The following is a 13,565-nucleotide window of genomic DNA, read 5'->3' as shown; positions in this document are numbered from 1 at the left end:
ACTAAAGTGAGCCCAGACAATTCAGCAAAGAAAACTCTGTAGCACTTGACTTCAGAAAGTACTGTAAAGTAACTCTGCTCTGTCTAGCAACCCACTCTCAAAAGCAGTAATGTGTATTACTGTCAAATCCAATGGCACATCTTTAAATCTGATTTATGCTCATCAGCTGTAAATCAGTACAAGTAAAAACATAACCTTGTAGTCATCATTTTTTATTAAAAATGTAAGAAATATCACTGCAGACCCATTTCGGTGTCACAATCTTCCATTTCGTGGTCATGTTTAGAGCTACCATTTAGGAAACCATTGGATGAAGTTTCTCCAACTCCATTGGAGTAGTGATCTGTTTCCATGTCTACATCATTACTGAAAATGAAAAAACAAACCTAATTTTAGAAATCGCATACTTGCAGCTTAGTTTAAAATAAACTACTACTTAACTACATAGCCTACTTATAAAATGACTTCATAAGGCAATAGCACTCTTCTAAGGCGGCATCGGTTAAATCTTAATCGTATTCAAAGCCAAAAATGCAGCTGAGTTTTAACAAAGTTGTACTCCTGGAGATAAGGGGGAATAAAGTACATGTACTAAAATATAGTGGATTCATGACTTTGTATCAATATGGAGAAATCATACTTCAGCACAGACTTCCCACTATTTTTCAAACTCAGATCTGCACTTCACTCTTTGTTAATCAGCTCTTGCTCCAGAACCCAGCCTTGCCCCAGCATTCACTTCTAGCCTGTAAGGGGAAAATCTCACTGTCCAAACAAACTACTCCTGGAGCCCACGTAACCCTTTTCTGCCCTCACATTCAACTCACTTCTGGACTACTTTTTCTTTAATAGTCTTGACATTTTGGCATCTGTCCTCACTACTTAAAAGATACCCTCTCTCAAAGGTAAATAATAATCTTAAAAACTATACAGTCTCATCTACTCATAACTTTCCAACACCCAACACTACTTTCTCCCACAGGCTTTCTTACTTGCTAAGAAAGCTAAAGTATTGACAAATCTTAATTTTTAAAATGCTGATGTAGATATTTAGGGTGTTCTCAATTTTCACTCATTTTACATTTACTGAATGAATAACTATATTTGGACATACTGTGCCAATAACTATATTTGGACATACTGCAGTTGTCAATGTAGGACCTTCAGATCCATCCACACAGCAAGCAACAATAAATGCCTAATCTTTCAGATTCTCCTGTGAAGATCTACATAATGATTACACAGCCTGGAAGGAAACACTTGATGAAAATGTAGGAAATATTTAAATAAAAACAACCTTTTCTATTAAAAAAGCAAGGTGCACTCATTTCTTAGGAAAAACAACAACACTGAATGCAGATGAACAAAAAGCACTCTATACATAATGCCATCAGGGGTGACTTTTTCATGTATGGTTTAAGTGTGAGTGCGTGGGCGCATGCACATTTCTTTCTATCAGTAAAACCTATCTGGTAAAAAGACAGAGTGATCTAGGAAGAAGGGAGTAATGGCATTAGGATTCCTTCGTCAGAAGAGCTGTTTACTATATTGGTGAACTTTGAGAATTGATTAAAAAAAAAAAAATCAAACTTTAAAAATGTTTTATAGAAATCCTTCAGATCAGAGCTTTTAGTGATTTTAATATATTAAGCCATTTTTTTAAAAAAAAAAACACAATTCAATATAGTATTTAAGAGGGATTCTTTAATTCAATACACATTCAAGAACCCTTGAGCCATGTTCCACATTAGGTGCTATAGGATATAATGAAACAGCCTCTGCCTTGTAAGAGCAAACAGCCTATTAAAAGCTAATAAAGTTATTCTATTGCAGAGCATTAGTACTATGATAAAAGTTAATCACAAGTAGTGACTCAGCGTTTGGTGGAGATGTAAATCAAGGCAAAAATCCTGGAAGAAGTAACATCTGAACGTGAGTTTTAACTAGAACAGAAGTTAGGATGGAGAAGAGAATTTCAGATGGAGGTAAATATAACGGAAAAAGCACAAGTCTCGAAATCAGAAATCCTGGGAAGTAGTCTCAGTTCTGCAACTTACTAGCTACTAATTATTGATCTTAAAAAACCAAAAACACATTTACTTCTTGGGTATTCAGCTCTACATCTGTAAAATGGTTTTAATAGTTAATACCATCTCTGCCTACTTCACAATACTGTTGTAAGGAAAGCCATTACCAATTATAAAATAACTGTTACTGTTGAACAGTTTAAGGGAATTTAAAAGCTTACTTTCTTCTCTTACATTGAACACAAAGGAGAATGCTGTGTCATCAATCCCTTCTGTTAAGTTTTCTTCCCTGAACTTGGGTAATAATAGGTCTCTTTAACAACTTCCTGCCATGAGGACAGGATTTAAGAGGAAAAACTCATGAACTGATTGCAATCCTACCCTTTAAAAAAATGGCAGAACCCTCTATCAATAATAAAGCACTAAAAGCTTACCTTTTAAAATTCCCACACATAATTTTTACTACAATATTCTAATTTTATATTTTTAGTATGTCACCTCTACTGTCAAAGACTACCCTGACCTCCTCAGCAAAAGATAGTCACTTTTTCTGCTGTTCTTCTCATACACTTCTGAGGACTTCCATTAAAACCTGTACAGCACAACACCATTACTTCGGTAAATTTTTGTCACTTGTGATAAGATAACCTGGAGATTCTGACAAATCTCCAAATCTGCAAATACAGATTTTTACATATACTTCTTTCTATGGAGTCATACTTCCATTAAGATTCCATGATGAAAGTTAGGTTCTCTCTCCTTTAATAAAAAATTCTGCACTGATGAACATTCCCTTAAAATGCAGTAAAACCAACCAATTCATGTTATAAGACCAAACCAACATCAAATCGGTAAAATCTATCATTTTTTTATGTTATTTTTTAAAAACTGATTTGAGAGAGAGAGGGAGAGGGAGAGCGAGAGAAACATCAATCGGTTGCCTTCCACAAGCACCCCAACCAGGGATCAAACCCGCAACCTGGGCATGTGCCCTGACTGGCAATCAAATGGGCAAACTTTTGGTGCATAGGATGACACTCTACCAACTGAGCCACACAGCCACGGTCATTAACACAAGTTCTAAACCAAACTGAGATTCAAATGCTAGATGATTTGGGCAGGCTGTGTTCCTAAGAACTTGCTTTCACACACTAGTATTCAATTCAGGTGATTACATTTCAGGAGCCTTTAGGAGGGCTCATGAACATTAAACCTGAGTATGTCAGGTACGGTGATGTAGTCTTCTCTCCTCTCAAAGCTCTTTGATGTCAGAAGAGGCATTCTTCCTGCCCAGCAATGGCTGACATCCAACAGGTCTTCAATGCTGTCCTCATGCTTTATGTTCACTAAATGACTTAACCACATCTGCTATAACCACACTACTTAAACGTAAGCTCTCAAATAAGAGTCTCTGTAAAATCAGTTTTTTGGAAGCCAGAAAACATTCCACCAAGAAAATACACAGAGAAAAAATAGTTATAAATGTATCATGCTAATACTAGGGGTTAAGTACAATGTTGTGACTTAACTTGGAAACATAACAAAGGGCATGTATGTGGTCCTCTGTATGGATCTGTGGTGGTGGAAGAGTAGACGGCAGAGCCCTAGATTTGTCCTCATAACCCCAGGATAAGGGCAGAGGGAATGAGAGCAATAAGAACCACAGAAAAGAACCTATGCGCATACTGAGACCGAAAGGCTGTGGGAACTCATTCCCACCCCTCTTATCCTCTGGGGCTTGGGAATTCCCAGACCTCCATTATTGGCCATATAACTCAAAATTTCCAAATTATTAAAATGATAACACCTGTAATTAGGTGGCTTAGAGTAATGCAAAACCTAGAGAAATCACTTACCTGGTGAAGTTATTAACTTGCTGTGATCTTGACATATTTATACTGTTCAGTTCTGGTACGTTCAAATTAGATGACTGGTGTTTACTATGGCAATATGACTGATGTGCTTTATTTGATATTACACCATTACTACAACTTTCAAAACCTGGAAAAGAAGACGAAAAAGATAGGTCATGAAAACAGAAACACACACTAATTTATTATTAGGTTATAAATAATGGACCCACATTCTGATTTTTATATTTAAAATAAAGTCAATGGACTATTTAAATAGTAAACAAACAACTAACTTCTTTGAGAGGATATAAGTATACTTGTGAGCTATAGTTATCATCTCCTCTAACATTTCTTGAAGGCTTCATTATGGATCAACCCTCAGTGAAGGCAGTGTTATCGTCACCCCCATTTTCCTGAGGCTAAGAATTTGTCCAAGCCTGAAGTGACTGTATGATATTCAAGAGGGGTACTGGCTAAGGATACTAACATGAGAATCATCTGCATGGTACAGGATGGTGATATAATAAAAAGAGATAATAATGTAGAAAGGTGTATGCTGATTGAGAAAAAGCAAAGATGTTACTCTATTCTATGAAAAGAAAAGCCTTTGAATTTTGTCTTAGAAAGTTAAATGCACAGAGGAAAGATGACACCTTGGGAAAAAGAATGAAAGAGACAAGCAAAGAAGGAAGACTAAGAAGGATCAGAAATAAACTTGGAGAAATGATCATAAAAGCCAAGAAAGGAGAGAATTCTGATTAAGAGAACACCAAAAGCCTTGGAGAACAAGACTGGTGAGTCAAAAAAAGGGAGATGAGAAAATGAACTGGGCAGTGAACTCCTACAAGAAGCTTGGTTGAGAAAGGATGAGAGAGCAGGCGGCCTAGCTGGGTGTGGCGACTGGTGGCATCACAGCCACATCACTGCCTTTACATTTATACTTTATTAAAACATACAATTATCTTTTCATCACCAAATATCTATGATTTAAATTCTAAAGACAATTCAAATGTTAGCCTTTGTTTATGATCTTCTAAAAACACACATGTTTGATCCAACTACAATTTTTCTTCCAGATTATCCTGAGGATCAAGTATGTAGATGTGCAAAACTGCTACACAGGAATGTCTAGATATTTTAAATTTTTATTTTGGTTCAAAACTATAAAGAAGGGCAAAAATATAAATATAAAGATAATATCATAAGATTAAATCTCACCAGAAAAATGTGCAGCACCTCCTTTGCCTGATGCTAAGTTGTGGATATTCACTCCATGGCTGGGGCTCACACTTGGGCTACTGAAAGGTCGAGGGCTCACAGGGTAACTGTCTTGAGATTTCGGACTCCGGCCTCCCAAACATCGCACTTCACTATCTGTGCCATTCACCATTTCTATAAACTGACGCACTCTAAAAACAGGGGGGGAAAATTACTTAGATAATCTTCAAATAGCCGTTTATTTAACAGCAACAGATTCTGAAAGGAGGTATTTTAAGAATTTGTATTTATCAATAACTTCGGCCTTTAGATAGTATTCTAAAAAACACTAATTATGATTTCATATACTATACTGGTTAGAATAAATTTAAGATTTTCCAGAAAAATAATACAAAAGCTGTATGTCCTTTAATCAAGGTTTACTAAGAAAATGAAAATCTATCTGTATCTATAAGAAACAAAATCAAAGTGGACTCCTTTTTTCAAATAATTTAATCAAACAATTTAATCAAAATAGTATTTGCACTTGGTAGCAAATCAGATAGTATATAAGAACATGATGGAATTCCAACAGATTTTCCATCACCCCATTCATAGTAGCATTATCACAATATCCAATAGTGGAAGGGAGTCAAATGTGTAATGATGGATGAGTGAGTAAACACAATGTGGTATAAGCATACCATGGCGTATCATTCAGCCTTCAAAAGGAAGGAAATTCTGACAGGTGCTACAACGTAGATGAACTTTGAGGACATTATGCTAAGGAAAATAAGCCAGTTACAAAGGACAAATATTTCATGATTCCACTTGTATGAGGTACCAAGAGTAGTCAAATTCAAATTCAAAAATCAGTTGCCAGGAGGTGGTGGGGAGGAGAAATGGGGAGTTAGTGTTTAATGAGTACAAAGTTTTAGTTAGAAAGGTTCCAGAGATGGATGGTTGGCACTGGTTACTGAACAATGTGAATGTACTCACTACTGAACTGCACACGTAAAAATGGCAAATTTTATGTTATGTATATTTATCACAATTTTTAAAAATGCCACAATTTACTATAAGGTACTCTGCAGAAGGAAAAATAGATTCTTATCTTCTAAATAACATTTTCACATTTGAAAACACAGAATGACAGAAGAGCAAACACAGAGCAAAAGATGCCATCTGTTTATATTCCTCAACACAAGTGTTTTTATATTATAATCTGTTTACTTAAATGTGCTGTATTACAAAATTTTATGTCAATATTTGAAAGGTAAAACAAAAATTAAAACATGGAAATTATTTTGGTTACATATAACACACATATATCATAACTATAACATATTTTATTAAACAAACTCACTTCAATGTGAAAAGAAGATTAGGATTTCTTTCAAGTAAGCTTGGGTATAACTGTTGTGTTGTTTCAATGGCTTCTCCCATTCTTCCTGCTAACACCAATTTCTGAATTCCTATTTAGAAAAAGAGAGCAAAGGATTAATTTTTTAACAGTAGGAAAATATACATTGATGTCTCGCTTTCATATTAATGATTCTCTCTCTCTCTCTCAACCTTCTCCCTTCCGCTATCTCTAAAAAATCAATAAAAAATCTTAAAAAAAATAATAAGATGGCTATGTTTGCCCTGGCTGGTGTGGCTCAGTTGACTGGAGTGTCGCCCTGTGTATCAAAAGGTTGTGGGTTCCAGTCCTGGTCAGGGCACATACCTAGGTTGCAGGTTCAGTCCCTGGTTGGGGCAGGCAATTAAGGCAGCCCATTGATGTTCTCTCTCACACTGAAGTTTCTGTCTGTCTGTCTCTGCCCGTTTTTAAAATCAATGGGCATATCATCGGGTGAGGATTAAAATAAAAAAGATGCTAAATTTAGGCATACGTGGTGGTGATGGAATGCATGCATGCTAACCTCCAATTTGATAGTTATCAAATTACATTCACTAAATATGTACAACTTTTAATATGTCAACCATTGCTCGATAAAGTGGTTTTTAAAAAGACCATAGGAAACATTAAAGAAATAATATTCAAAATGTCTTATCAATTATGATAATCTTTTGAACCTAATACTAAAAGAATGCTAGACTTTGAGTTCTGAATCCAACACACTCGATGAGCATTCCTGTGTCAGGTATTTGTTAAACCAGACGGTGAGGATACAAAGAATGAGCGACCATGTCCTGTTCACCAGAGCTTGCAATATAGTGAGAAAAAACACACAGTAGCTACAACACAATGTAGTCAGTGTTGATACAGCAGTTTGACTTATAAAAAAATTTTTTCATCCATCATGATTTCGCCCATCATGCTTTGTTCTTATGCCTATACTCTCATCACCAAGTTATACCCTCCCTAAGGGACTGTTCCAATTTAGGGTGGCTGACTATGGGCCAGTTATCATGCTGACCTGCCCTTGCTCTGGCCACGAGCATTAGAACCTAAGCCATAAATACTTAAGATCAAAACTATGTTAGATTTAGACAGCAAGTTAAATGCAAAGGCATTTAAATTTCTTTCACATATTACCTCCACTAATATATCTAATCATGGGACTACTTTACTACTAATAAAAAAACCAAACATTTTATTAAATGCTTATTTCCTAAAACCTCAATAAAACCTTTTTAAAGAAAAAAAGGTAAATATTCTTACAAAAATATTCTCCAAAATTGTATCTTTCTACATCCAGAACGCTAGCAAAGTCCTATGTGAATTTTTTAAAGGTAATCTTCAAAAGCGGCAATGAAAAATTTCAGAGGCATCAATTTTAAACTCTATTTAAAAAAATTTTAATATGAAAATACAATTTCTAAAAATCGATATAATCAAACCTATAATCTGAAAACAAGTGTTAGCCATGCACCATAGGTCCTTACTTTGTCTATTCTTAATGGAAGCTAATTCTTCTAGTACGGTCTGGTCTGTAGATCTGGCAAAGGCCTCTGCTGTGGCACAGTACCCATGGTGGACTAAATAAGATGAAACCATTCTTAAAATAAAAAGAAGAAACACATAACTTTTAGACAAGAGAATACATGATTCATACTACAATTTATTACAAGGTCTACTCTGGTATTACATAACTAGACTATTCCCTTGAAATAATTACGGCTTTAATAACCTCAAATTTAAAGTTCAAAAAATCATTCTATTCTCTTGTAGTATTTCCAAAAACATAAATACAAATGCTATGTTGAGACTACTGTTCCTAAAAATTATTATTAGAGAATCAAGGACATTCCATTATCTCCAGGTCCTTTCTGTAATTTCCCATCCTAGTATTTAATCCTACTCACCGTAATTCCTGTTTCATCTTTATCATGACTTATCCCAGTAAAGTGTTGTCATTTTGAAAAATAAAACAAATTAAAATAACAGATTAACTCCTTGTATTCTGGAGTTCAACCCTTTTTAATTTGTTAGTTACATTAGATAGGATCACAAGGTGTAAACACAAGAAATAAGGTGAACCCAATAATCTTCCAGAAAGAAGTCTATGAGGGTGATAGTACTAATCAATGAGAACTTGGCCTTCTAATCTAAATCGATCAGTATGGCTGTGCACAGGAGATTAATTACTCAAATGTGATTTATATGTGACACACTTCCAAAGAACAAGTTTATTTTTTAAAAAGCCACCAAGTGGTCAAAACATATATTTACATCTAACTACAAAATGTTAGAAAAACTGCAGACTAAGCAATATTAACACAAATAGCCAATACAGCCAAATATTCACCTCTTAAACCTGCCTCCATTTGGACTACTAAAGACCTGTTAGAAAATGGTAGGAAGAGTGGTTCAGGAAAGGGGGATGGACCAAGGGGTATCTAAGAAACAGATTTTTCACTTTATTTCATCTGATTATTCGAATTAATTTAAGAGGTAGGGGAGAATCTTTTAAAATAAACTTTCCAGGAGGGGCTGTGGTCAGGGCCATCGCTGAACTCTGGCTACAGGACAAGATAACGTTTCCTCTACTACTACCCTGCCATGATGTTCAATGTGACCCTTTTAAAAGCATTAAAGTCAGGTGAGTCCTAACTAGTTTGGCTCAGTGGTTAGGGCGTCGGCCCTTGGACTGAAGGGTCCAGGGTTTGATCCTGGCCAAGGGCACATACCTTGGTTGCAGGCTCGGGCCCTGGCCCTGGGCTGGGCACGTGTGGGAGGCAACCAAGCAATGTGTCTCTCTCACAATGATGTTTCTCTCTCTCCCTCTCCCCCCTCTGAAAAGCAATGGACAGCCCGGCCGGGCGTGGCTCAGCGGTTGAGCATCGACCTAGGGTCCAGAAGTTCGCAGTTTGATTCCTGGTCAGGGCACATGCCTGGGTTGTGGGCTCGATCCCCAGTCAGGGATGTGTAGGAGGCAGCCGATCAATGACTCTCTCATTATTGATGTTTCTCTCTCCTCCCCCCCTCTCCCTTCCTCTCTCTGAAATCAATATATATTTAAAAAAAAAAAAAAAGAAAAGCAATGGATAAAATATCCCCTGGTGAGAATAAAAATAAATAAATAAAGGCATGTGACCCCCGGGGAGCAACTTATCCCAGCTCTAATTCAGGGCAACTATGAGATTCCGAGTCAGGGTTCACTCTTCTTTCAACTGCAGGACAAAAATACTAGTGTAAACTCTCTGCAATACCTGATGATAATAGCTCTAGTGAAAGAGCATGTTTTCAGAACCATCAACATATCTTGCAATCATTATCTCCTCCAAAAAGTACACACAAAAAGTTTTATTAGATTTGTAAATTTCAGATTGTTCAAAAACAATTATAAAGGCGTTTAAGATGAGCTGTGTCAGATTGATGTATCTGAAAGCCTTCGTCATTTTCTTGGGTTACAGTAGTGAAAATGACTATTTAAACTTAAAGATATTTGTTTCATTTTCAGTCTATACTATTTCAAGCTTTAAGAGTTACCATTTAGTGCTATTGATATCTGGTGTCATCTTGAGCCTTTCAGCAAAAGTATAGTCCAAAAAGGTGACTGTCATAGAAATTACGTTTTCCTGCTGACTTCCATTATGAAATTCTACTTTTTCATAAAAAACTCCCCAATAAAACACACTGAAATTTTTTGGTAAAAAAATGAGCTGAGGGAAAGAGTGTCCATTTCCCAGTACTTTCACTGACATCCACTGTGCCCTCCTGCTGCCACCCATCCCCCACCCTGCTATTACTGGATCATCAATATTCATCCTGAGCTTAGGAACCCTAACTGCACGTTCATTGTGCCTTGGCTTCATTTCCTTACCTCCTCTTAAATGGCTAATAATAGCACATACAAGTAAACGGCATTAAAATAATTAGTAAGACTTTTGGCCAGATTTTTCTGTTTAGAACAGGACAATTATTACCTTCCTAAATCTACATGATAAATAATAAACATTTAGCAAAAAAGGGAACTTAGTAACCAAATATAGCTGACATTATTCTACTGAGTACCCTATTCACTAGAAAAATGTAGCCAGATGTTGAAAAGTCCAATGTACATTTTAAGTCTGTATCCCAGTCTGTAAACTGTACCAGTATTTTGATGCTTACTCTTACTGAGCAGTAACTGTTCCCCCACAAATATTGAACTACTGCTGAACAAGCCGAATTCATGTTCAAAAACATGATCCTGAATTATACGATCTAAATTATCTTTCTGAATTTATCTTCTGCAGCACTAGCACTATATTGACAGTTGAATCCTGTAACCTAAGGAAATCATTAAATCCTATTATGATAGAAAATGAACTGCCCTAACCTAAGCGATTTAATGTCACTTTATTTCTTCTATCAAATTAAGTCAGACTAATATACTATTTTGTATGTTGCCACCAAATCAAACATTGTTTTTGTTTAAGTAGAGTGAATTTCTTTTTATAGAGATTGAAACACAACTGATACATTAAAATTATTAGGCTGCAAATGAATATATTAAAAAGCTTCAACAAATATTCTTTTGTACCAAAAGAACAAAATACTTTATTAAAAAAGGACTCTGGAATAATGTCCATTCCAATTTCTTCACTTACTTCTGTATCATGGTCTGCCATTCTCCTTCTCGATCTCCAATAGGAAACCGGTCTATCTGCGCCTGTATTTTCGTTCTCCACTCCCGCATATAGTCTTCTATGTCAAACACAAAAGGATGTTGCCCAAAATTGGCATCGACCACCTCTCCTGGTGTCTGGAGCCCAACGGTGGGATACAAATTTGGCTGTAAGACAACACAGTTCACTAAGTATCTATCTCTTTTATGTTAAAGACATTCATTCTTTCAAATGCTGTCTCTAAGATAACTACAAATTTTCTTCGTAAATATTTTAAAATCTCAATCTAAAACTAGTAGAGGAAGACTAAAGTAAATATTCTAAAATACAATCTATACGAGATGGAAAATACCATTTCCTGTAACCTAATCATCAAAAAAATATGAAACCACCTCAGTACCTATTTATTCAGAGACCACATGGAAACAGAGTTTTAATAAATAAAGAGATAATCCTTGCTCTTAAGAATATGTCATATAGGCCCTGGCTGGTGTGGCTCAGTTGGTTGGAGCACTGTCTCATATACTGAAAGGTCAAGGGTTTGATTCTTGATCCTGGTCGGGGCCCATGCAGGAAGCAACAGATCATTTGTTTCTTTCTCACATCGATGTTTCTCCCCACTCTCCTTCCCCTCTCTCAAAATTTTTTTTAAATCAATGAGCATGTCCTCCAGTGAGGATTAAAAAAAAAAAAGAATGTCATATAGTAGTTACAGAGGTTCAAGAATACACATATAACTCAGGTTTATCTTTTTATATACATGTGATGCATTTCTAGAAAGTGCAGGTAAAAGCTAGTTACCATAGGAGAACAATCCTAACTGGGCAAGAGCTATTTTAAGTTTACTAATTTCCTTATTTGTACACTTGGGCTGCTTTATAAAAGGACGGTGATGACTGTAAGAAACACAGAGCATCAAGAGTAGGGTTCTCTACATAAAAGACTCGAATGAACGTATTTCGAGAGTTTAAAGGATGACTTAAAATTTCAGACTCGTAGTGAAACACATTCAGATGCGCTCCCAGATTCTGAGGCTAAACAAGCGACTGAAGAGCTTCAAATATACAAAAAAATAGCACAGTCCTTTTGGCTCTATCACTTGTTGTTACATCTTCAGGGAGAATGAGTTACTGAATGTCTAATAGATGGTAGGGTTTAATCATCAGAATAATCCTGAAGCAATTACTATTATTCCCATTACAAAAATACAGAAATTGAGGCTCAGGGGCCAATTAACTCACTCATGGTCTTTCTACACAATGGCAGCGGTGAGACTGGAACAGGTTTATCTGACACCAAATCTAAGCTCAGTTTTTCTTCCTAGAACTCCAAATCCTATTTCGTCTTCATTCTCTGTATTTATATCTTATTTCTTTGCTTTAATGGTTATCACAAATATTTTCTGTACAAAATTAGGTAAAGATGGCACGAGCATAATTTGTGTATAAGATGCTTAAACAGATTTCACAGCCCCAAACTAGAAAAATGTGTTTAAAAACAACTGATCAACCAAGCAACCAAATAAAAAACAAGAGTACTGTGTTAAAATATTGAGAAATATAGTTGCACCGGATTAGGGGGGAAAATGGTAATGCAATGTACACAAATGTACTGATTCTTAATAATCAACAAAACTAGCAAGTTAATAGAATTTTAAGCCAAACACAAGTGAAATATGTATTACAACCTTCTCATTTCACCAATGAGAAAATAGACCTAAAGAGTTTAAGGAATTTATCCAATAGCACACTGCTTGTTAATGAAACAGGAAAAAAAACTCATGTCTCTCTACTTCTAGCATAGTATTCTTTCCATTAAAACTCATTAAAAAATTATGACATATTTTAGAATGAAAGTCTATACAGTCAAAGACTCTTAATAAGAATATAAAAAGAAAAAATGCAATCCTGTTCATTAAGCAGAGTTTATAATTCTGACATTCAGCAATGTCCAAACAAACAGAGATGCTTTTAAAATGGTTTGCTAATCTAAATTTTTCTTGACAAGTTCAGGAAAGGAACTCGTATCAACACTACAAAAGAAAAATCAGCATTCATGAATCCTCTGATAAAAATATGCCATAAAAAAGTTTCAGTAATAGTGTGAACAACAACAAAGTTCAAAAACGAAAACATTTTAGATTAAAAAAAATTTTGAAACTTCCCTATGGCAAAACCTGACATAAATGTCAAGGCAAATGGATTTTATAGAAAAATCTGCCACACTTGTGAGAAAGGATCAATATTCCAAATATTAAAAGTTCTCACAATACAAGTAGACAAAAGATAACTAGTTCAATTACAATATAAAGACACTTCACTCAATTTTTAAAAACGCAAATAAAAACAATTTTTATTTTTTTTTGCACATCAGGTTAAGATTTAAAAGACAGAGAATACCCAGTGTTGATGAAGGTTGAGAAAATAAG

At 35.4% G+C, this 13,565-nt stretch overlaps 1 protein-coding gene across 1 annotated transcript in view; it reads right to left on the bottom strand.

The window, feature by feature from the left end:
* Positions 1-13,565, bottom strand: part of RANBP9 (RAN binding protein 9) — a 77,742-nt gene that overhangs the window by 11,807 nt on the left and 52,370 nt on the right. The window contains exons 6-11 of the mRNA XM_016217112.2: positions 11,120-11,304; positions 7,970-8,082; positions 6,444-6,552; positions 5,099-5,289; positions 3,884-4,028; positions 245-366 (exon numbers count right to left, since the gene is read on the bottom strand). Of these exons, the coding sequence (XP_016072598.2) occupies positions 245-366; positions 3,884-4,028; positions 5,099-5,289; positions 6,444-6,552; positions 7,970-8,082; positions 11,120-11,304 (865 nt within the window). The remainder of the gene's footprint in view (positions 1-244; positions 367-3,883; positions 4,029-5,098; positions 5,290-6,443; positions 6,553-7,969; positions 8,083-11,119; positions 11,305-13,565) is intronic.

Source organism: Miniopterus natalensis, chromosome 9 (genome assembly GCF_054644295.1).
Source record: "Miniopterus natalensis isolate mMinNat1 chromosome 9, mMinNat1.hap1, whole genome shotgun sequence".
Lineage (NCBI taxonomy): Eukaryota > Metazoa > Chordata > Mammalia > Chiroptera > Miniopteridae > Miniopterus > Miniopterus natalensis.
Note: the sequence above shows the minus strand (reverse complement) of the source record. Positions and strands in the feature narration are given on the sequence as shown.